General features: G+C 35.3%; 1 protein-coding gene across 5 annotated transcripts in view; it reads right to left on the reverse strand.

The window, feature by feature from the left end:
• The window catches only part of GRAMD2B (GRAM domain containing 2B), an 82,724-nt gene that overhangs the window by 5,186 nt on the left and 53,800 nt on the right, over positions 1-23,738 (reverse strand). For 2 of the 5 annotated variants that reach the window (XM_072597222.1, XM_072597224.1), the window contains exons 2-11: positions 18,217-18,333; positions 15,517-15,631; positions 14,428-14,494; positions 12,921-13,024; positions 6,358-6,453; positions 4,943-5,014; positions 4,398-4,478; positions 1,174-1,282; positions 715-837; positions 270-357 (exon numbers count right to left, since the gene is read on the reverse strand). In XM_072597222.1, the coding sequence (XP_072453323.1) occupies positions 270-357; positions 715-837; positions 1,174-1,282; positions 4,398-4,478; positions 4,943-5,014; positions 6,358-6,453; positions 12,921-13,024; positions 14,428-14,494; positions 15,517-15,631; positions 18,217-18,333 (972 nt within the window). Of the gene's footprint in view, positions 1-269; positions 358-701; positions 838-1,137; positions 1,283-4,397; positions 4,479-4,942; positions 5,015-6,357; positions 6,454-12,920; positions 13,025-14,427; positions 14,495-15,516; positions 15,632-18,216; positions 18,334-23,738 lie in introns of all 5 variants that reach the window. The other 3 variants (XM_072597221.1, XM_072597223.1, XR_011964434.1) reach the window with 2 other exon arrangements.

Below are 23,738 nucleotides of genomic sequence, written 5' to 3' on the forward strand. Positions count from 1 at the left end.
TCCAAGTCTTCTGATTCTCAGGATTGTGCTTTTTCTACTATACCATACTTGCATTTTAATTTTCCTTCCTTTCCCCCTATTTCCTTAAAAAGAGTATGTTTATAAAGAAATTAACTTCTGCTAAACTAACTAAAAGGAATGGGATGGGAAATAAGGTTTAAAGAGTCAAGAGGGTGGTATAAACAACTGAGGGTAAAGATTAATGTTGACAAGATATGGAAGTATCTTAGATCTTTTCCTTGTCACTCATAGTCAATTCATGTACTTACACAACTGCATAGAGTATGAGAATGTGGCGGAGTGTCAGACATTTCTGGGACCTTAATTTATGGAAGAATCCAAAGGCTCCTGACTGACCTGTTGAAAACAACTGGCTTTAAAACTCAGCCCAACACAATACTTTATAGTCAGTCTCCTAATAGATACATGCACACACATGCCTAATTAGTACTTTAGAAATGCATTTCTTTTTCTGCTTGCCATAGAAGGCAGAAAAAACAGTTCCCCCAATGTCATTTTAGCTGTTAGTTGAAATTTTTTTCCCATGCAAAAACAAATCCAATGACTTCTCACCTTTTCAAGGAATCAAAACAAGTAGCCTAAAAGCTCACAAAAGGAGAAGGAGAGAAGGAAAGGCAAAGAATAGTTCCACATTGGACAATTGAGACCTCAGCAGTTACAAATGGATGGCCAGAAAACACCTGTTATTCTTACTGTATCCTGGAAGACTCTTGGCTTTTCCTTTAGGCACACAATTCACAAGAGATTCTGAACGAACTGATTTTGTTTCCCCCTTAATAACTTTCAGAACTGTCTGGGACTCCATCACATGAAAATCTGTCAAAACAAAATCAGGCTAGGTGCACATTTGCCTCAGGTGTGCATTTAAATTAGTCATCCTATCAGGGAGAAAATCCTCTATTGGTCTGGCTTCCAATGACTTAGAAATATTTTGATGGTGACTTGAAAAATACTGGGAAAGCTAAGAAAAAACAGCATCTCTATGACATTTTAAAAGAAAAAATATGTGAAGTTGAAAATATTACTCATCAATTCTCCCCACCAACTCTATATCCACCCTTAATTAGGAATGTAAATCTTTTTTTTTCTTTTATTTTTGGACCTTATGCAGAGAACCTGAATTTTTGTCCATCACAACAATGTTCTCCAGACCTTGAGAATTTTCTGATTCAGGAGTCTGAGATCCAGAACTGCTGTATTCATTCATTGCTTGCCTTCTTTGCCGAACCATTCCATCTAAATCTGAGAACTCATTGAAATCCTGAAGGGAAAGAATAAGTTAAGGGACTAATTTTACTTTATTAAATAGCCTGATTTTTGTATATCTTTGCTTTCCATATTTACAGATGACCCATGTAATGGATAAAATAGATCTATTCTACACTGATGGAGATTTCTCTAACTTATCATTTAGTATAGAATTGCTGCATCTGAATTCCTGTGGGCCCCTAGCTTTATGTCTGTAGACAAACAGCATGTAGTGTTTTCAAAGCTATAGATGCCTAAGAAGAAATTTGCAAGCTAAAATTTAAGTTTTCCCATATTCAATAACAATTTAATAAAGGTCTAATGAACACTTTATAGTAAGGAATTCTACCATTTGAAACAATTATTAGAAAGACGTGGTGTTACCAAAGGCAAGCTAGACTATCTAAACGGAAAAGTGAGCAGTGAAATTTTACCATAAAGAGAAGTAGAAGAGGGAAAAAATGGGGATTAGCTAGCCTCTTAAAAGCAACATATTATTTTACTGTGTCCTTTTCAGGTAAAGTCAGTCAGAAGGAAAAAAAAATGACCTAAGACTTAAACTTTCTCCAAGGAAGGTCTAAACAAGAGAGAATAAAGTAGTGTCATTGATTCCTGGCATTTTAAATTAATTTTGTTAATGGAATTGCTAAAAGTCAAAAGGGGAAATTTCAGGGGTTTTCATATGTTACTGGTTCCCTCAAATTATGTGGAAACTGTTCCTGTGTTATTGTACCAAGACAAAGATAACTCTGGCCTTTTTCAGTATTCATGTAATTTAGGGGAAGCAGTGGCATTTGAAAGATCCCTGAGAGTTCCCCTTCTGATTTATTTATTTGCTCAAATTTGGGGAATATAATAAACTCAAAGAATATCTATTGTCCAGGTCTGTGCTTCCTACCCTGTAATCCAAGAACTCCTGCAGGGCAAAGAGTCTACATGTTCAACAAGAATTGTAATTTTGTCTTTTTTATTTTAACCAAAACATGCAATATAGTTATTGTCATAGTTGTGTGGGATTTTGTACATTTTTTTATATTTAAAAGGGGCTTTTTATTCTTTGCCACTGTCTCTCTTTCTCTTCCCCTTATATCTACCCTGCCCTCAAGTTCTCATTCTACTTTCCCTCCCTTCTATTTGTACATCAATCACCCTATCCAGATCCTGTCCGCTTATCTGGATCATGCTTCCTCCTTTTCTCAAGGAATTCAAGACCATCTCCTCTTTCCTTTGATCATATTCTCTGTTGTAATCTTTTTTTCTCTTTTGGCTCCCCATCTTTAAAAAACCTTTACATGATACTTCTGCAAGGGACCATCTTCTATTTCTTTTTCTCTTTTATAGCCAAGCCCCCAGGGAGAATCATGTTGACTTGCTGCTTCCAGTTTACTTTCCACTCACTTTTCAACCACTTGCAGTTTGGCTTTTAACCTCAATATTCAGCTAAAACTGTGATCTCCAAAAATAGCTATGAATTCTTTATTGCTGTATCCTTTCTGTGGCTTTTGACACTTGAACACACCTCCACCCTATATCTGTCTTCATTTTTGGCTTCCATAGTATTGATCTCTCCTAGTGCCTTTACTAAGGCAGCTAGATGGTTCAGTGGATAGAGCCCTGGACCTGAAGTTCAAATCCCGCCTCAAGCATCACTAGCTGTGAGACCCTAGACAAGTCACTTAACCCTGTTTGCCTCAGTTTCCTCCTCTTTAAAAAATGAGCTGGAAAAGAAATGGCAAACCACTCTGTGCCAGGAAAACCCCAAATGAGGTCACAAACAGTCAGACATGACTGAACAATGAGTTTGTTTACTACCTATCTGACCTTATCTTCTCGAGTTCCATCACCCATCTCTAACCATGGGTGTTCTCTTAAGGTCTATCATGGGCTCTGGTGTCTTTCTATACCCTCTCTTGGTAATCTCATCAGCTCATAAGTAAGTATAGGAACCCATGGTTATCTTCTCTATGCAGAAAATTCCCAGATCTATTGTTTAGTCCTAAAATCTCTCTTGAGCTTCATGCCTTTTTTGCCAACTGGATGTTCTATTGGCATCTCATATTCTATGTATCTTCCTCTCTAAAATACCTCTTCTCCAAATTTCCCCATGTCTGTTGAGGATACCACCATCTTTCTATAAAACCACTTTTGCAACCTCAGAGTCACTCCTGACACTTCCCATTTCATATTCAATAAGTTTATGTCTTCATTATAGCTTTATAATATCTTTTACATCTTTCCCTTTCTCCCTAATTAGAAAGCTAGAATTCTAATTCAGGTCCGTATGACATCTTCACTGTATTATTATAATAGCATCCTAGTTGGTTTTCTTGTTTTCAGTTTTTTTCTCCACATAACTTTAAAAATAAACTTAAAGCACAGGTCTGACCATGACAATCCTTTCCTAAGAAAAAAATCTGGCTCTCAGTTGCCTTTAGGAGAAAAATATACATTTCCTAGCTTGACATTTAAGGCCATGCAAAATTTAGCTCCCACTTACCTTGCCAAAATTATTTCATTTAATTTGCCTTTTGGTAGTCTATATTCTAGTCAAATGCGACTCTTTGCTTTCCCCCAAACCAGCAGTCTACACCCTCTTCCACCCCAGTCTTTTCATAGACTGTCCTCCATGGTTAGAATATACTCCCTCCTTATCACTTCCTCTTATAATCCTTAGGAATAGGAAGAAGACTTAAAATGGAGATTTTGGGGAGAAATTCATCAGTGAGAGAAGGGGCCTGCAGAGGTAAAAGGAGAAGGCAGCTGAAGCAAGGTGGCAAAATCCAGAGTTGAAGCGTGGTTCAACTGGGCCCTTACTCAAAGTGGAGGCTCTAGGAGAAACTCACCAACTTAAGAATTGCCGGAAAGGGCCCTTTGTCAGTACAAATACTGTCCATGTAGCCCCTTTATTGCTGTAGAAAGTCCTATCTACAGATGAGTCATTTATTTTGTAAAGAGAAAGGGAGTGGTTTCTGAAATTTTTTATTGGAGCATAGAATTTTAAAATTTATACTACTGCTAGCTTTTCACACTTAAGTCATTGATTATTTAATTTATTCCCTATGCCTTGAAAGTCATATCTGTTGGACATTTTTTAGTTATTTTCCAGACAATGATGTATATAATCTTACCAGAGGCAAAGATGAAGGACGATCAGCCCGGAAACTGTTTTCAGGAGATGAAGGGTTGGGGCTGTTGCCCACACTTGTATTCTAAAAATCATTGATATAAAAATAAAATACCATAAGGTTACAAGGAGGCATTTGTGCCATTGTGCATTGGAAAAAGCTTTCACATTGAAGTCAGAATTCCAGCTCTGCTAATTACAACCTATATAATCTTGAGGTAGCTACCTCTTACAATCATCAGTTTTGTCATTTGTAAAATGAAGATGTTGAAGTAGATGACCCTTCCAGTTTAAGTCCCTTCCATTTCTAAACCTACAGTCCTAACTTAGAAACAGCATACAAAAAAAGGCAACAATGGTATCTCTCCTAACTTATCAAGATGTGGTTTTTCTTTATGTTTACCTTCTTCCCTGCTCAAATTGTTAGTTTTGGAAAAAAGTGATTGAACACAGGATTTCATAGGAATAACCAAGGGACATGAAAATACTTTTTTTAGAGGAGAAAAGAGGGGGTGGGGACATTTTATAATAACAGAAGTCAATACTTACGTCTAGGTGTTTGCATACTGATTTTATTAACTTGTAGGTTGTGTCTCTGGACAGCAAGGAAACGAATATATACTGTGAAACAAACCAACCGAAACTGTCATAAACGCTGAAAAGTGGTAAAAGTCCATAGTTCAGAAAGGCTCATGTTTTCTCTCTATTTAAGTTATGTGCACATTGACATTCTCTTTTACTCAATTATTTTTGTTCTTCCTTTTCATTCTTCCTGCACCCATCTCATTTTTCTCTCTCCTACTACCCAACAACAAAAGTCCTAAATAATGAAGAACCTTTATCGATTGGTCCCAGCACCTAGCTCTTCTATATAATTCTCAAGACAAAAAGAAATAATATTCTGAACCATAGATGAAAAGGTTATACACCTTGAGAAGAGATCTGTTAGATACCCTTAAAAGTTTTCTTTCAGAGACATTGAACAATTTTTAGGATTACACTAAAATCTAGACTTGCCTTTTGGTAGTCTATATTCCAGTCAAATGAGACTACTTGTTTTTCCCCAAACCAGCATTCTACATTGAAATATTTCCAGGAGTTATAATAAGCTGTTTCCTTCCTAAATTACTCATGGATTTTCTGCTTCATGTGTAAGGAACTTTTAAGGGAAAGATTGCTTGTAAGTACGATATGTAAAGTAAATATAATCAGAAGAACCACAAAGGCATTTTTGAAACATTTGACTTTAGGAGAAAAGGATTACTAGGAATGATGGACTCAATTTTAGGAAAAACTACATAAACAAAAAAATTCAATAAATCATTCTGTCCCCTTTCAATTCAGGAGAATCCTTTCATCACTGGTTTATGATTAAGACTTTTTATCCATAGACAATACAGGGAGAGAGAGGACAGATCTCTATACTGGAAATGTCAAGGAGTGGCAAACAAATTATGCAGTGGCATTCATATACTCTGAACTTATTAGGATATATTTTGACTCTCTGTCTCCTTCCTCAAATTATAGGTTTTTGAGAAAAGTGATGAGTGATTGAACCTAGTATTTCATAGGAATAACCAAGGGCTATGAAATACAGTTTTTAAAGGAGAAAAGAGAGATTTCAGACATTTTAAAACAATAGACATGTAAATGGATGATATAAAAAATGCTAAAATTTAGCAGATGCAAACAAGCAACAACTATATTTAGTTTTTCCCCTCCCTTCCCAGACTTTTAAGTAACAAGGTTGCAACACTATGTTAACATGTGGAAATTTTGACTTTAGCGCTTCAGGGTCTCTTATAATGTTATCAGCATGTGAAGTTTTCACAGTTTTAGATGATGATACTAAAGATGGAAATCTACCATAGTTTAGAATACTGGAATTAGGTGATCTCCATTAAGTCAGAAGAGAAGGAAGAGGTAGACGAGTAAATAATGACTTACATATGTCTCATACATACCCTTTCTGTGACTGTTGAAATAATCAGAGCATTTGGCACCAATAGAGCAGTTTTGGTTTTTTTTATTAGAGTCACTGAGATGGCTGGAATACAGATCTGTAATGGAATCATCAAGTTAATAGTAATTTAGCAGTTCCACAAAAATGGATTCAAGATTTCGTGTTATAATTGCAAGTTCATAAAGAAAATTAATAGTAATATAATAATAATTATAAAAAGTAATAATAAATCTAAGCCAGGCTAAGCACAGTAATAAGTTCTATAGCTTTGATGGAGAAAAATGAACTCTAAAGGATGGCAAACAGGGTGTAGCAGATGGAGGACAGGTGGGAGTCATGACACATCATGACTAATCCTGACCTCTCTTCCATTGGTCTGTGAGCCAGGAACCTCACCTCCCTGAGCCTCATTTTCAAAAATTCTGAACTTAGGAAATAACACAAACATTTCCATAACAAAGTGGAATAAAAAAAAGAAAATTGCTCCTGAAACTGCACATCTATTATGTACAACTTGATATTCCTTTTAAACATGCAATAAAATCATCATGTAACCTTTCTTTTAATCCTTCCCCCAAGATGGTTACCATTAGACACAAATATGTATGTATGTGTTTATATATGTATATGTGTGTATACATATATATACACACACACATACACACACATATATATGTCAGTTCTTTCTTTGGATGCAGATAGCATCTTCCTTCATGGCACCATGTAGTTAAGTTGGGTATTTATAATAGTCAGAATGACTTGGTTGTTCAAAATGGTTCTTCAAACAATATTTCTGCTACTGTATACTATGTTCTCCTGGTTCTGCTCATGATTTTGTACAAGTCTTTCCATGGTCATCATTTCTTTTAGCAGAGGATTATTCTATTCTGACCTTGTTTAGACATTCTCCTTTTTCGTAAAAGTACTAGGTTGTGCTAGAATGGTGGTTGCCAACGTTTTCAATTATGAGGACTCTTTAACTTTTTTTTTTTTTTTTTTTTTACCAACAATACCCCTCTAATGAGATGTTACATTATTTATTATGATCTATTGATGGAAAAAATTATGATTAAAAATATACTTCAGATTCAGTGATACCTTTAAATGAATTTGTGCTTTTTGTGTAAAGTGCTTTGCAAACTTTAAAGCTCTCAATAAATGTTAGTTATTATTATTGCTACTAATCACAATAGCTATATGCATTTAAAAATAGTCATACATGTGTGTGAGATATTATTCAGACCAGTTTGCTTTTTTGAGTCAGTCTATGCCGTTTTACTTATAGAGTTACATATGGATTCAGAGATCATTTACAAAATCTTTATGGCTCATATTCAACCCTATACTAGATGAACTCTGAGTTCCCTTGTAATTCTAATATTTTATGATTTTCTGGTTCAAAAATGTATAATATGCAGTTGGAGTTACTAGGTAGATGCAAGCATGCTCCATTTAGGAACCTCCCACCCTTTCCATACTGTATCCTTCCAACAGAATTTGAAAGGAATGATTACATCAATTTTTTTTTTTATCACTAAGAGAAGGGAACAAGCATTTATCATGTTTCTGCTAGCTCAGTGTGAAGTACTTTACAGCTATTATTTCACTTGGTTGTCACACCAACCCTGTGAGATAGGTGCTATTAATATTGCCATTTTATAGTTGAGGAAACTGAGGCAAGTGACTTGCCCAGGGTCACCCAGCTAGTAGGTATCTGAGATGGGATTTGAACTTAAGTCTTCCCGATTCCAGATCTAGTGCACTATTCACTGGACCATCTAGCTGCCTCAATAAAAAGCCAATATGCCCAATATTACCTCTAGTAGACATTTCTTCCCCCAATAGTCACTTTCTGTTGTAGGTTACATTAGGGAATGATTAAATCTTTATATTTTAGAAGAGTTAACTTACATGGTAGATGAAAAAGATTTTCAATATTTTTCAGTATTTCAGTATTTTTTCCTAAGGAATTAATTCATATGCAGGTCAAGAGGCCATTACAGTAGAAACGGAAACATTTTGTATTAGTTAAGGTACACTAAATGTGTGACCTTTATCAAAACCCTGAGTCTTTCTGCTTCTTGTGAAAACCCATCTGTAAAATGAAGGTGCTGGGCTAGATGGTATTTAAGGTCCCTTCCAGCTCTGATTCTAATATCTAATTTATTTTAGGTGATATTCCATATTCACCAATGATTTGCTATGAAAGAAAATTTCCAGCATATATAAAAAACAGGAAAAACTGGAAAGACCAAATATTAAGAGCAGTATGTAATCAAATGTGAACGTATTTAGCTATTTCACAAAAGGAATCTAAAGCATAGCTAATCACAAGGGAGTGAACTCAATACCTAGAAGTGATCAATTGTGATAAATTCTGGAAGAGAAAGAGAGAAAATAAAAATAAAGAGCAGATCCCAAGGTGAGTAATAACACAAGAAAACTACTCTTTTTTTTAAATGACAAAAAACATTGTCACAACTTGCTATACAATACATTTTAATTTCTGAACTAAACAGTATAGGTACCCTAGAAGAAAAAGAATTTTAGATCAATTATTTCATGTGTTGATAAATGGAACTGGATAAGAAAATAAAGCCATGCTGACTGGGTCCGTTACAAATTTGTACTATCTAATCTCAGCTGTAACAAGGCAATCATCCTATTTCTGCTTAACTAATTTGCTATTGTACTTTCCAGGGACTGTTCTAAACCTCCTGGGTTCTTCATTAGCATCCTACAGCATTCTTTCCCACAATCTGCTCAGCTGAGGACCTCACTTTATACTTCCCTGAAAAACTGAGGTCATTTGCTGTGAGCTTTTATCATCTCTTTATCTGACATAACATAGACATCTTCCCCCTTTTTTTTTTCACACTTCCATTTCAGTTGAAGAGGTGGTCCTTTTTGCCAAGAATAACTTCTGTATAAAAAACCTGGAAAGACTTGTATGAACTGATGATGAGTGAAGTGAGCAGACCCAGGAAATTGACTTTGATGGACTTAGCTCTTCTCAGTACAGCAAGGTCCAAGATAAACTCAAAATGAGTACATGATTTAAACATAAAATTTGCATAAACATATGCAAATTAAGGGAGCATGATCTATGGATAAGAGAATATGATCAAACAAAAGATAATGTGGATCACAGGAGGTAAGGTGGATAATTTTGATTACATGAAATTAAAAGCTCTTGTACAAAAACATGCCAAATTTAAAAGAAAAGCAGGAAATTGGGGAAAAGTTGTTTACAGGGAGTTTCTCTAATAAAGGTCTCATTTCTCAGATATATAGAGAATCCAAATTTATAAAAATTGGAGCCATTCCCCAATTGATAAAGCTTAGGAACAAGTGTCAATAGTCACATGAAAAAATTCTCCAAATCACTATGAATTACAAAATGTAGATCAAAACAACTCCAAGGTATGACCTCACACCTATAAAATTGGCTAATAGGACAGAAAAGGAAAATAACAAATGGTAGAGAGAATGTGGAAAAATAGGGACATTTATGTACTTTTGGGATAGTTGTAAATTGGTCTAACCATTCTGAAGAACCATTTGTAACTGGCCAAAGTGTATATACCCCTTGACCCAGCAATGCCACTACTAGGTCTAAAGCTCAGAGGGAAAGAATGTCTGTGCATGTGTGTGTGTATGTGTGTGTGTGTGTGTGTGTGTGTGTATGTGTGCATACATACATATGCAATTCTTTTTTGTAGTAGCAAAGAATTGGAAATTCCAATCAATTGGACATTATTGAACAAATGATAGTACATAACTGTGATGAAGTACTATTGTGCTCTAAGACATGATGGAATGTATGGTTTCAGAAAAACCTAGGAAGACATATGAATTGATACAAACTGAAGGGGGAAAAACCAGAACAATATACACAGTAACAGCAACATGGATAATGGTAATCAACTGTGAAGACTTAACTACTCTGATCAGTACAATGATCCAAGACAATGCCAAAAGACTCATGATAAAAAATGCTCCTCACATTCAAAGAGAATGGATGAGCTCCAAGTGCAGATTAAAGCATATTTTTTCACTTTACTTTTCTTGCTTTGTCTTTGGTAACATGGCTAATATGGAAATATGTTTTGCATGACTTCACATGTATCATGAATGGCATATTACTGCCTTCTCAATGTGTGGGAGAGGTACAGGAGGGAGGGATGAAATTTGGAATTCAAAATTTAAAAAAATGAATGCTAAAAAATCTAGATCTTGATCCCTTGATATTGATCAAGTCATTTGATCTCACTATCCCCACTAGCTACTATCCTATATCTCTCCTCCCCTTGGTAGCTAAACTTCTTAAAAAATAAACAAATCCCACCTATAACTGTTACCTCCCCTTTCTCTTTTCTCATTCTCTTCCAAACCTTCTAAAATCTAGCTTCTGACTTCATCATTCAACTGAATCTACTCTTTCCAAAATTACCAATGATCTTTAAATTGCTAAATCCAATGGGTTGTTATCAGTCATTGTTTTAGACTCTGCATTTTTTGACATAATTGACTGGCTTCTCCTGGGCATTCTCTAAGTTTTCATGATGGTGCTTTTTCTTAGTTCTCCCACCTGTCTGAGCACTAGTTCTCAAGTCTTTTGTTGGATCTTCATCTGTGTTACATCCACTAGGGGTGTCCACCAAGGGTCTGTCCTGGGACCTCTTCTCTTTTCCCTCTGTATCAGGGATTGTTAAACTTTTTTGGATTATGTATTCCTTTGGCAGTCACCATCCTCTTAGTCATTAAGGCTCACAACCCTAGGTGCCACCCTCAACTATGCACTCTCACTCCATATATTCAATCTGTTATCATATCTGATGGCTTGTACCTTTATTTCTTCTCTTGTATACGTACCATTCTCATCACTTACATGCTATTTTAGGCCATTGTCACTTCTTGGCTTGACTATTGAAATAGACTTTAAATTGTTTTTTTGCTGCAAGAGCTCACCTACGGTGTTATCACAGAGAAAAATAAGGCTCTTTGGTAGCTTTTTATTTTAAATAATTATTCTTGTTACTTGGTCCTTATATCAGTTGTTTCTATACTTAAGGAGTACAGGCTCTGCCACTATCTACTAAATTTCAGTGCCCTAGTTTGATAGTCAACGAATATTTATTAAGTGCGTACTATGTACCAGTCACTGTGCCAAATCCTGAGTGTACAACCAAAGACAAAAACACAGGACCTGTCCTTAATGAGCTCACATTCTAATGGGGGAGATAATGTATAAACAACTATGCTCATACAGAGTACATACAGGGTAGATGAAATTTAATCTCAAAGGGAATTTACTAGAATAAACTTCTTGTTAAAAGTGGATTTGAGCTGAATCTTGAAGGAAGCCAGAAAAGCCAACAGGTCATAGAAAGGAGAGCAGGCATTCTAAACATGGGAGATAGGCATTGCAAAGGTGTGGAATCAAGAGATGAAAAGTCATGGGTGAGGAACAAGAAATAGGCCAGTGTAGCTGGATTGTATAATGCACATTGGTAAGTAAAGTATAAAAAAATTAGAAAGGTAGAAAAAGGTCAGGTTGTGGATGACATTTAAATGCCAGTCAGGAGACTTTATACTTGCTTTTGGAATTAACAGGGTAAATGAAACAGTCAGATCTGAGCTTTAGGAAAATCATTGTAGTATTCAAGGAGGATGGATTGGAATGGGAAGAGGCTTGAGAAAGGCAGACCAATCAGAAGGCTATTGTGATAATCCAGGCATGAGAGCCTATACAAGACTGAGTAAATAGAGAGGAGGGGACATATGTGAGAGATATTGTGAAGGTAGAAATGATAAGACTTGGCAACAGATTTAAAATATGGGGTGAGTGCCAGTGAGGAGCTGAGGATGGCACTGATATTGTGAACTTGGATGGTTGGGAGGATGGGGGTGCCCTAGACAATAATTGGAAAGTTGAGGAGACTGAAGGATCAGGGAGAAAGATAATTTCTATTTTGGACAAGTTGAGTCTGAGATGGCTGTAGGGTATCCAGTTTAAATAGTCCTAAAAGCAGTTGGTTACATGACATTCTGGAGAAAGATTAGAACTGAATTTATAGATCTGGGAATCATTTGTGTGTAGATTATAATAAAATCAACAAGAGTTGATGAGATCACCAAGTGAAGGAACACAGAAAAGAGAAGGAAGTATAGGATAGAGCCTTGGATGACACCCCTAGTTAGTGAGAGTGATCTGGATAAAAATCATTGAAGACAGAGAAGGATCAATCAGTAAGAGACAGCATTGTCACAGAAACCTCGAGAGGAGAGAGTATCCAGGAGAAGATGTTTATCCACGAAGCCCAAACTCACCTTTCCAAGTTCATAATGTCAGGGGAAAGAGGGACAAAATCATGAGCTATATGGCAACAGGAATTTGCTATTGGTGTAAAGAACCCATGGAAACTAGGTATAAAAAAGTAAGGATACAAAAAGAGCTCTTTGTAAGTCTTTCAGATGTTCAGTATATCAGTGATAACCTCTAAATATATTAATTTTTTGATTGTAAGAGATTTGTTATTTCTCCTCTAATTACTTACTAACCTTGGTGTCTTTGCCAAAGACTTTGGAATAAAAACAAATCCAGTTTTCTGATATAAACAGTTTTCCTTGGTACAGTATTTCCTTCTGCAGAGCACAAGTAAAACCTGAAACAATATATAAAAATATGACATTATGCACAATTTTATTCAGTCAAGGGAAAATATTTTTGTGAGGGAGAAGCAAAGGGAAGATATATATATGTATATATATATATAGTCTATTATCTGACTTCATATAATACTTGCTAAAATTGTGATTCTTTGGTGAAATAAAATTGCTGATCCTAGAACTAAAGTTTTGTTTCATAAATCTCAATAACTTCCAAACCAAACTAAAAAATAAAAATTGAAGGGTAATACTCTGATTTAAAGATTGGTTTCCTAGAATTTCCCAATGTATATATAATTCTCCACGTGATGACATATTGACATAACACATAACCAGCAACCTCTCTTCCTCCTGACTTAGCATATTTTTTCCTTTGGGAGGTTCCAGAGAGAACTAAGTTTTTCTAATATACTTCTTGCCGAAGTGACAGCTTTTCATGATACACATCTTTCTTTTAGAGACTGTAGGAAATATCTAGAAATATAGCTAGAATTTTTGTGCCTCAGATAAATGATATTAAATTGATTTTTAGTTCATTTGACCACTAGGGAGGATATAGCTCCTGGAGAATAGTAGAAATATGCCAGGAAACAGCTTGCCTTATTTATAGCCTATAAGGAGAAGAAGTAAGTCATTTTATAGTTTCCCTTTTTAACAAATAGAATTTGTTAAGCAGTTCTCCCCTCTATGCTGTTGAAGAACTATCAGTACTCTCTAGATTTTGGTCCTCTGAATAAAAGCCCAATAATCCTGCCCTAGTTGCAGCTCTGGAATCATCTTGATGAGCTTTAGCATGTTTTTACTGAAAAAGGTAAGAATGGAATGTTCGAAACTCTACAATAATACCACCCAGTGCCATCACAATAAGAACCATTCACATTTCTAAAGTGCACACTGTCCATAAAATGCCTTCTTTACAACAATCCATTGCCTTGGTGTGCTAGTTTCTCAAATGGAGATGATACTATATGAAGTAGGTAGTGAAAGCATTATTATCCTTATTGTAGACAGAAGAAAACAAGACTTGAAGAAAGTTAAATAACCTGCTTAGGGTTGATAGTGATTATAATAATCACACTATGGTGTCTCAAATTTATCCATTTCAATACACTTGTTCCCTTCTGGTTAATGTGTATCATCATTGATTATTATTCTTGGTCCTCGGACAACCTAATTTCAGGAATTTCAATTCAAGGTAAATGTGATATTTGACTATTTCTGCCTTTGTAGCATCAACTTTTACTACTTTATTGTCTTTTATGGATCAGTTTCAGCAACAGTCAAATTGTCATCACTGGTTTTGGAGGTCTATTGAATCTGGTGATTTCCCTCCAATTAATTTTCCAAGAAAGCAATGTGTTAAACACTAGTGTTAAAAATAAAACAGAATAATACTTACTTTGTCTCAGTGGTTCCTCACTTGGGACTTCCAGAAATAACTTGTGAAAGTGCACATTTGCTTTATACTGCAATGGAAACAAAACATATGGATGATCCCCATCAATCATTGAGTGTTTTTCCTTCTTTGATTTCCATGATTTACACCCCCCCCAAAACCTCTTCTCTTTCCTCACAACTATGCACATCTTGAAAGAATATTTGATATAGTTCTTCAGAAAAAGAAGTGAATTTTTAAATTGCTTGTGACTTTTCCTCCCAGCTACATGAAGAAACAGTGAAATCAACAAGATTAGTGAATTGCAAGTAAGACAGAAATTGAATTATGGAACATCCTTTCTGATCATATTGGTGGTTATACAAACCTTGCTTTCCTCCCAGGTCTATACTGGAAAATTTTTAACAGGAAATGAGATGAAATTTTGGAAGTATCAAAAAGGGAATAATGCACTAGATTTAATTTTCTAAGCTTCAGTTTCTATATCTGTTAAAATAAATAAACATTTACTTCATAAGATTCTTCCAAGAGATAGCAAAATTTATCTATCTATCTATCTATCTATCTATCTATCTATCTATCTATCTATCTATCTATCTATCTATCTGTCTGTCTGTCTGTCTGTCTGTCTGTCTGTCTGTCTGTCTGTCTGTCTGTCTGTTTGTCTGTCTGTCTGTCTGTCTGTCTCTTCATCTGTCTATCTACACACATCTCAAACCTCTCAAATCGAAACAGTTCCATAAATGCTAATGCAATTAACTCTCATAAAACTATGTTCAGGGACTAGCACTAGGCACTAAAGGGAAAATGAAAGGTAAATGGCATATACTTCTTGCATTTATGCTGCTTACAAACTATTTTATTGATTTCTTGGACATTTTCTATTTTGATTCATCTAAAAAAATCACAATACATAAAACTTTAAAAGATAGCTAGAATCTGAGTCTGCAAGCTAGCTGATTATTTAAATCTTCTTTATTCTACTTCTTGTAGCCTGAATTTGAGCCCTCTTACTGTTTGTTAAATGGAGATAGAAGAATAAGAATAGAAAGGAGAAAGTGGAGGAAGAAGGACAAGAACTTGTAGAATTACCTGACTTGTAGAGTGTGACTTTTTCCTTTCAGTCTTACAGTCATTTTTGTTGTCAGTTTTAGAATCACTCCTACTGTCACTTGCTAAGGAGAGGCCGTCACTACTGGTCTTAGACCTGGAAAGAGAAAACACAGTCTCTCTCAATTAAAAAATTGAATATATTTAACACAGTCAAAAAAGAATGCTGAGTATAATGCTAATACCTGCATGAAGACCTTCATTTTGTGTCAGAGATTTCAGAGAGAAACTTTGGAGATGTATACAGAGAGAGGATCTCCAGGGACCTCTTTTGGAGAGAGATTTTAAAATGTCACACTAACAACCTTGGCACTGCAGACATGTATGACAGTGAGTGCCATCATATTCTGTGACCTCCAGGGCTTGCAGTTCTAGAGACTACTCATAGAACTTCTGTGTGAGATCGTTCGCTCTCCATGTGTATCTGCAACCATGGAATTAAGTCCCTTACAGAAGGTAGTCAGTGTCATGCTCAACATTTTCTCAACCAATTAGGAATCACATCTTGTTCTGCATAAGCAACATGTTGAGTTTGAGATAGCTATAGGGTTGGCTATAGAACATCTGATTTTAGATGTCCAAAAGACAAGTGATGATGCCAGATGTAAAGAGGTTAAGGCTGGTTATATAGGTCTGGGAATAATTCCATAGATGATAATTGAATCCATAGGAGCTAATGAAATCATCAACTGAGATGTACAGAGGCAAAAGATAAGAGAGTCCAGGAGATGGGGCTTTTGGGGACACCCATGGTTGCTGGGCATGACCTGGATGAAGACTGGTCAAAGATTAAAGAAGGAGCAGGCAGATAGGTAGGAGGTAAACCAGGACAGAGCAACATCATAACCTAGAACGAACAGAATAGCCAGGAGGAGAAAGTGATCAAGTGTTGAATGCTGCAGAGAGGTCAAGGACAAGGATTGAGAAAAAGTCATTAGATTTGAAGATTAGAAGATTTGATTCAAATATTAGAAGAACATTGGTAACTTTGGTGAGAAACTTGAAGTTGGAAGCTATGTTGTAGAAGGTAAAGAAACGAGAGTGAAAAGAGAGGAAGTAAAAACACCTAGTTTCAATGGCTTTCTCAAAGAGTTTGAGAAGACATATAGAAGGTCCCTAGTGAGGATGATAAGATCAAGTCAAAGGTTTTTTGAAGGATGGGGAAATGCAATTGTAGGTGGCAGGGAAACAACCTGTACATAGGAAGAGATTGAAAGTAAGAGACAGAGAATGATATTCGAGTCAATTTCTTATATGCCAAGCACTGTGCTAAATTCTGGGAATACAATGGAAAAGAAGGAAAATTTCTCACCTAAAGGAGCTTACATTTTAATCGGGGAAGCCCCCCCCCCTCAAAAAAAAAAGCTAAAGAGAAGGGGTGAGGAAGGTTCTAGTTATTGGGCATGATTAAGGAGTACAGATGGCAGGCTGCTGAGAAATTGAGAGATGGCTAGGCTGGGTGTCCTTTCAGAAAGAGGGGAGTGAGGGTACTTCCATGGGTGGAAGTGATCTTCCAGTGATTTATGGATCTCAAAAGTAAAAGAATCAGCAAAGAAAGCTTTAATTCTTTATTCTTGAAAATAAACATATTCCTATTAGAAAGAAGCTCCTTCCTCAAAGGTTCATAGTTTTATAAAGGACATTAGAGGTTATTGTGTCCACCTGCCTTATTTTACCAAAGAAGAAATAAGGGCTCAATAAATTAAAATGACTTGCCCTCATTCAAAAGGCAGAGTTGAGCCCTTTCGTATAAGAGGAACTTATTTGGCTAGTAGTATTTGTCTCTATGGATTTTGACAAGATTTTTTTCTTCTTTGGTTCCCTTAATAAATGACTAACATATTAGAAACCAGTCAAGTTCTTTTTTTTTTTTTTTTTTTTTTTTTTGGAGGGCGAGTGGTGTTTCTTGGTATCTCTCATAATTTTAAGAGGCAACCTGACATGTAGGGGATAGAGAACTAGCCATGAATGAGGAAGACCTGGATTCAAGTCCTGCCTCTGACAGATTCTGGCTCTATGACCTATCTCCTCTCATCCCTTCCACCTCCCACTACTTCCTAGGGCAACCATTTTAGGAAGGATCTCAGTCATGTTTCACTTCATCCTTGCCTCAGCTCTTAACAGAATCCTTCTCCTTGACAGCCATATCTCCTACTTTTTTACCCACTTTTCGCTACCCCCATAGGCTAATGCTCACCTTAAGTTAATAGGAATGAGAGGGGTAGAATTGATATGTACAACAGACTGCATAACTATAGTGCCTAACATTCTAACATTGCAATTCTTGGATCCATTCCATTCATTCCATTGCTTACAGGAAGAAGAAATAACCTGATATACATCCCCACAAGGCCAACAGTCAGTTGTTTGAATCAGTAAATTCTCTTTTCCTTCCCCTCTCCTCCTGTTGTAATTTCCCAGTTGGGAGATTTAAATATTATTTCAGATGATCATTCAAGAATTAGTAAATCATTCTCCTCCCTCCTTCCCAGTTACTATGCATACATGGGAAAATACAACTGAAAGAAGATGAAAAATATGCCACGAATTAAAGAAATAAACCCAAATTGCATTATTTTGTAATAAAAATGTTATGAATCTTCTAAAAAATCAGTTTCCTGGAATAGTGTTGAAAACTTTTTAAAAAAAGTAATTCTTTTCTGTTTGGATTTAGGATTTTACCTTAAGAAAGCGATTTTCCTCTGGTCCAATGATTCTGTGTCAGGAGATGTTGACATATGTGGTGCTGGTGACTTGCCAGCCTTCTTTTTCTCTTCCACGCCATTTTCAGCCTCTGAACTGCAGAGGAGAGAAAAATATTTCACCTTAGACATGTACAGTGCATTGTAATAAAAAGTAGTAAAGTAAGTCAGTGTTGTAAGGTGCATCTCTAACTCTAGTGCTCTGTTAATTCAGATTTGATATTGAGATGAAATATGAGACACTTGTGTCACTGAACTGAGGTTTACTTTGTACAAACACAATAAAACTATCCAACATACATACAGTGACACTTAGTTTCTCTGGATGTAGAGCCCCTTATCTCCATCTGGAAACGTATCTGGTCCATGTGTCTGTCCTGGTCCCAGGCACCCAACGAGTCTGAGAAGCCCCAAATCCACTTGACTAGGACCTTTCCATGCCCACCCCAGAAAGCTGTCTCAGGGAAGCTAGAGACAATCAGTTCGAGGAAGCCACCTCAGAGAAGTTGAGTCAGTGAGGTTGCCTGTGAGGGACCATCCTTTGACCATTTACTAATTGGGAAGACTCAAATTCTTGTAGATTTTGGAAAAGTTCTTTATATATTTGAGATATGAGAACTTTATCTGAGAAACTGTCTCTAAAATCGCCCCCCCCTCAACTATTTTTTGCTTTCCTTCTGATCTTGGCTACATTTGCTTTATTTGTACAAATTTTTTATGTTAATGTAATAAAAATTATCCATTTTACATCTCACTATTCTTCTATCTCTTGTTTATTCATAAATTGTTTGCTTATCCATAAGTCCAATAAGTAATACATTCCATGTTCAGATTTTCTTGTAGTATCTTTTTATATCTAAGTCTTGCATCATTTTGACCTTATCTTGGTAAATGGTATTTGGTAAAGATGGTAAAAGATAATTGCTCTATGCCCAATTTCTGCCATTCTGCTTTCCAGTTTTCCCAATAATTTTTTTTCCAAATAATGAATTCTTATCCCCAAATCTTAAGTCGTAAATACAAGGTTATATATTTATTTGCAGCAATAAATTGTACTTCTACTCTGTTCCATTTGATCTACCTATTTCTTAGCCAGTACCAGACAGTTTTGATAATTACTGCCTTGTAGCTTATGTATTGCTAAACCTCCTTCCTTTACATTTTTATCATTAGTTCCTTCAATATTCTTGACTTTTTGTTCTTCCAAATGAATTTTGTTATTCTTTTTTCTACTTCAGTAACATAATATTTTTGGTAATTTAATTGGGATGGCATTGAATATATAAATTAATTCAGGTAAAATTAATTATTAAATTAAAAAAATTAAAAAAAATTGATTATATTGGCCTTCCCTATCCATGAGCAATTAACATTTCTCTAATTATTTAAATTTGATTTTATTTGTATAAAGAGTTTTTTAAAAAATAATTTTGTTCATATAGTTCCTGGGTTTGTTTTGGCAGGCGTATACTTCTAGGTATTTTATACTGTCCATAATTATTTTAAATTACATATCTCTCACTATCTCTTCTTGCAGTGTTTTGTTTGTGATATATGGGAATGCTGATGATTTATGTGAATTTACTTTATATCATGCTACTTTGTTAAAATTATTGTTTCAATTAACTTTTTAGTTGAGTGTTTGGGATATTTCAAGTATATGATTTCCAAGATAATACTGAATAATGCTGGTGACAGTGTGCATCCTTGTTTCATACCTGATCTTACTAGGAAGGCTTTGAGCTTATCCCCATAATGTTTGATTATGGTTTTGGATAAATGGATTTTTATCAATTTAAGGAAAAATCCACTTGTGCCTATATTTTCTAGTGTTTTTTTAAAAATAGAAATGAATAGAAATATACTTTATCAAAAGCTTTTTCTGCATCTATTGATATTATATATTTTTTTAAAACTTTTATTATTGATATAATCAATTATGTTAATAGTTTTCCTTACAGTAAACCATCCCTGCATTTCTGGTATAAATCTCACTTGGTCATAGTATCATATTTGTTTCATAAAAGGGGTTTGGTAGAATCCCTTCTTTGCCCATTATTCCAAACAATTTATTTAATATCAGAATTAGTTGGTATTTAAATGTTTGATAGAATTTACTTGTAAATCCACCTGGTCCTGGTACTTTGAAGTTCATTTATGGTCTGTTCAATTTCTTTTTTTAAAAATATCTCTATTGAGATATTCTATTTCCTCTTCTGCTAATCTAGGCAACTTACATTTTTACAAATAGTCTTCCACTTCACTTAAATTGTTAAATTTACTGGCATATAATTGGGCAAAATGACTCCTTGTAATTACTTTGATTTCATTTTTGTCAGTAGTAAAGTCACCCTTTTTTATTTTTAATGCTAGTGATTTGGTTTTCTTCTCTCTCTGTTTTAAATCAAATTAATCAATAGTTTATCTATTTTTGTTTTTTTCCATAAAACCAACTTTGAGCTTTATTTATTAATTCAATCTTTTTTATACTCAATTTTATTCACTTCACATTTAATTTTTAGGATTTCCAATTTAGTTTTTAATTAGGAATTTTTAGTTTGTTCCTTTTCAAATTCTTTAAATATACATCCAATTCATTAGTCTGCTCTTTTTCTATTTTATTGATGCAAGCATTCAGAGATATGCTTTTTTCTCTGATCACTGTTTTTGCTGCATCCTATAAGTTTCAATATGTTGTCTCATTATTGTCATTCTGTTTAATGAAATTATTGATGTTTCTATGATTTGTTCTTTGTCTATTGGTAACCATCTCTAGGGTGGGGGGCAGAAGGGAAAAAATGTGCATGATAACTCTATTGTATATTTAAAAGGAATAGCAAGTTGTACATAATAGATTTGCAGTTTCATGTGCATATTAAAAAAAATAAAGAAAAGTAGTGCCTTGTCTCTTACTGAGTACTAGTTGCTACTTAGCAGATGACACAGGGTCATACAATCACCCATTGTCCAGAGTTGCCTCTTATGGGTTGACTGATTTGAGATGGTCCCACTAGCAAGATGGGTAGAGCACAGGAGACTTCTATTGCTAAATGGAAATGGTACATTTAAACTCATGCTTGCCTGGGTCCCTTAAACTTTTCACAGACTATGCCAAGAAGTTGCTGTAGACCTGGGAATGTTGTTTTCTTCACTAGCTCAGTGGGCTCTCAGCTATAACGACCTGGCTTCTGAAGAATGCTAATTTGCCTGGTTAACCAATGGTTCCATCTGCTACAAGAGAGGCATACATAACTGAAATTTGCTACAGGTAACCCTGATATAAGAAGAATTGTTTATTGTGCTAGAAGCATCCATGCAAAGGCCCTGATATTCCTGGATCTGTTCCTGCTTACCACCATTTCACATCAAGAGGAGAAATCTGTGGCTATACTAAAGGTATTATCACTGTGCTGTAGCTCTGATATTCTTGGTGCATCTCTGGTTCATCATCATCATTCTATATCATAGTACATTCTACACTGTGAACTGAAAAAATGTGACATTACTCATCGCATTGGTCAGATTGTGAGACTTTGAGATTTAGTCTATCTAAATGGGGAAGAAAAGGCTTAGGATTTCTGACTTCTATCCTCCTTTATAGTTTTGTTTTATTTTTATCTTGTTCTGTTTGTTTTTTGCCCTTTCTCCTATTTCCTTGCCAGGAAGACTGTCCAATAATTTAAATGGTGAAAGGTTCTTTAGGAGTTCATCAGAACTTTGTCACCAAGGAGTGGTATATGATAGGAAAACATTTTCGTGACATAGCTTACCTGACTTCCTCCTCCAAGTAACCTGATTGGCATAGCTTCCTTGAGGCAGTTTCCTTACAACTTGATTGGTACCAGTTTCCCTGAGGCAGTTTTATGGCTGTGGGCATAAAAGGTCCCAACCTGTATAGCTGGAGCCTCTCAGACTTGGTGGGTGCCTGAGACCATGAGAGTTGTTATACCTTAATGACATACTGACCTGATGAGGTTGGATGGAGACAATGCATGCTGTATACAGGGAACCTATATGCCACTGAATCCTTGCTGCATGTTCTTGTTGTGTTTGTACAAAAGTAAACCACTTTTGTTCAATGATTCTCAAGTGTCTCATTTCATTCTGGCATCAAATCAGAGCTAAGAGGGTTCTGGTTTTAGAGCCACACTTACAACACTCAGATTTCTTTGCTATAGCTTCTAACATCTACCATCACAATTCAATTATTCTACATATTGTGCCGGGTTTGGAGGGATAATCCCATCCTCCCTTCTGTCCTTCATGACAAAATGGAGGCAAACAACTTTAATTCAACCCATGAAACATTTGGCTCACATGTCCACCTTACTTTTTTTTCTATGCAGTGGTTAGTCATTCTAAAGTAAGAGCATATAAGCAACCACATTGGCACAAGCTATTATTAAACTGTATCCTTGTTGTTTAACAGCAAATGTATCATATGTGATTCAGCTCAGAAAATATTATTGCCTAATTATAGTGAATCTCTTTTTGATCAAGTCTTTTCTTCAAGTCAAATTAGTCTTCATAGTACATAAAATCTAGCACTTAATTTCTTTATGCTAGTAAAGGAAAAACCAAACAAAAATGCTACCTAGTTTTAATATATACCATTTATTTAGAAAAAATTTGTATGCTGCTCATTGCTTTAGCTATAAACTTGCTACTGAAGTGTACAGTGATTTACCAGTCAGATGTTCATTACGTATCTACTAAGTCTTTTTAAACCATCATAGTCAATGAACCCCTAGCCCAATGACAAATCTACTTGTAATTCATAAATAAAGGAAAATTTTCCTTCAGTTCCATGTATTTAAAAGGATTTTATAATCTTGTGATTTGGAGTTAGAAAAGACGTTGGAGGAATTGATCTTAAAAAAGAGAAATTTAAAGCTGCTCCTGGACATTTGAGTGCCTAGATACTCATATATCTTGTGTGCCCTATACCTGGTGCACTGTTACTGCACATATCCAGTACATCATAGAAAAACTACATGTATCTATCCCAGATTTTCTAGAAAGGTAGCATTGACAGGAAGAAGATGTGAAATTGTGACTAAAAGAGAACTAGGATAGGAAAGGAAACTAGTGATGATAAGAGGAAGAAAAGGGAAGATAAGGGGAGTGGGGAAAGACGGAAACAAGGATGTGTAGGACCCTCAAGCTCTATAAATTTCCATTTTAGAAAATGTTTTTCTCTTGCTTGGAATACCATGAACTGAATTTCCATAACATTAAAGCATATGAGAAATCCACATCAAATGAAAGTTCTTAATAGACTAGTAATCACAAAGCTATTTTATTTCCTTGGACCTCATATTAATTTAATCAGTAAGCATATATTAAGTGATTAGCATGTGCCAGGCACCAAAGATACAAAGAAAAAACAAAATAGCCCTTGCTCTTAAGGAGCTTACATTCTACTGAAATATAAGAAAGATGTCAAGCACTGCGCTAAGTGTTTTATAAATGTCTCATTTGACCCTCAGGGTTGCTGGCCTA

The sequence above is a fragment of the Notamacropus eugenii genome, chromosome 3, assembly GCF_028372415.1.
Source record: "Notamacropus eugenii isolate mMacEug1 chromosome 3, mMacEug1.pri_v2, whole genome shotgun sequence".
In the NCBI taxonomy this organism is placed as follows: domain Eukaryota; kingdom Metazoa; phylum Chordata; class Mammalia; order Diprotodontia; family Macropodidae; genus Notamacropus; species Notamacropus eugenii.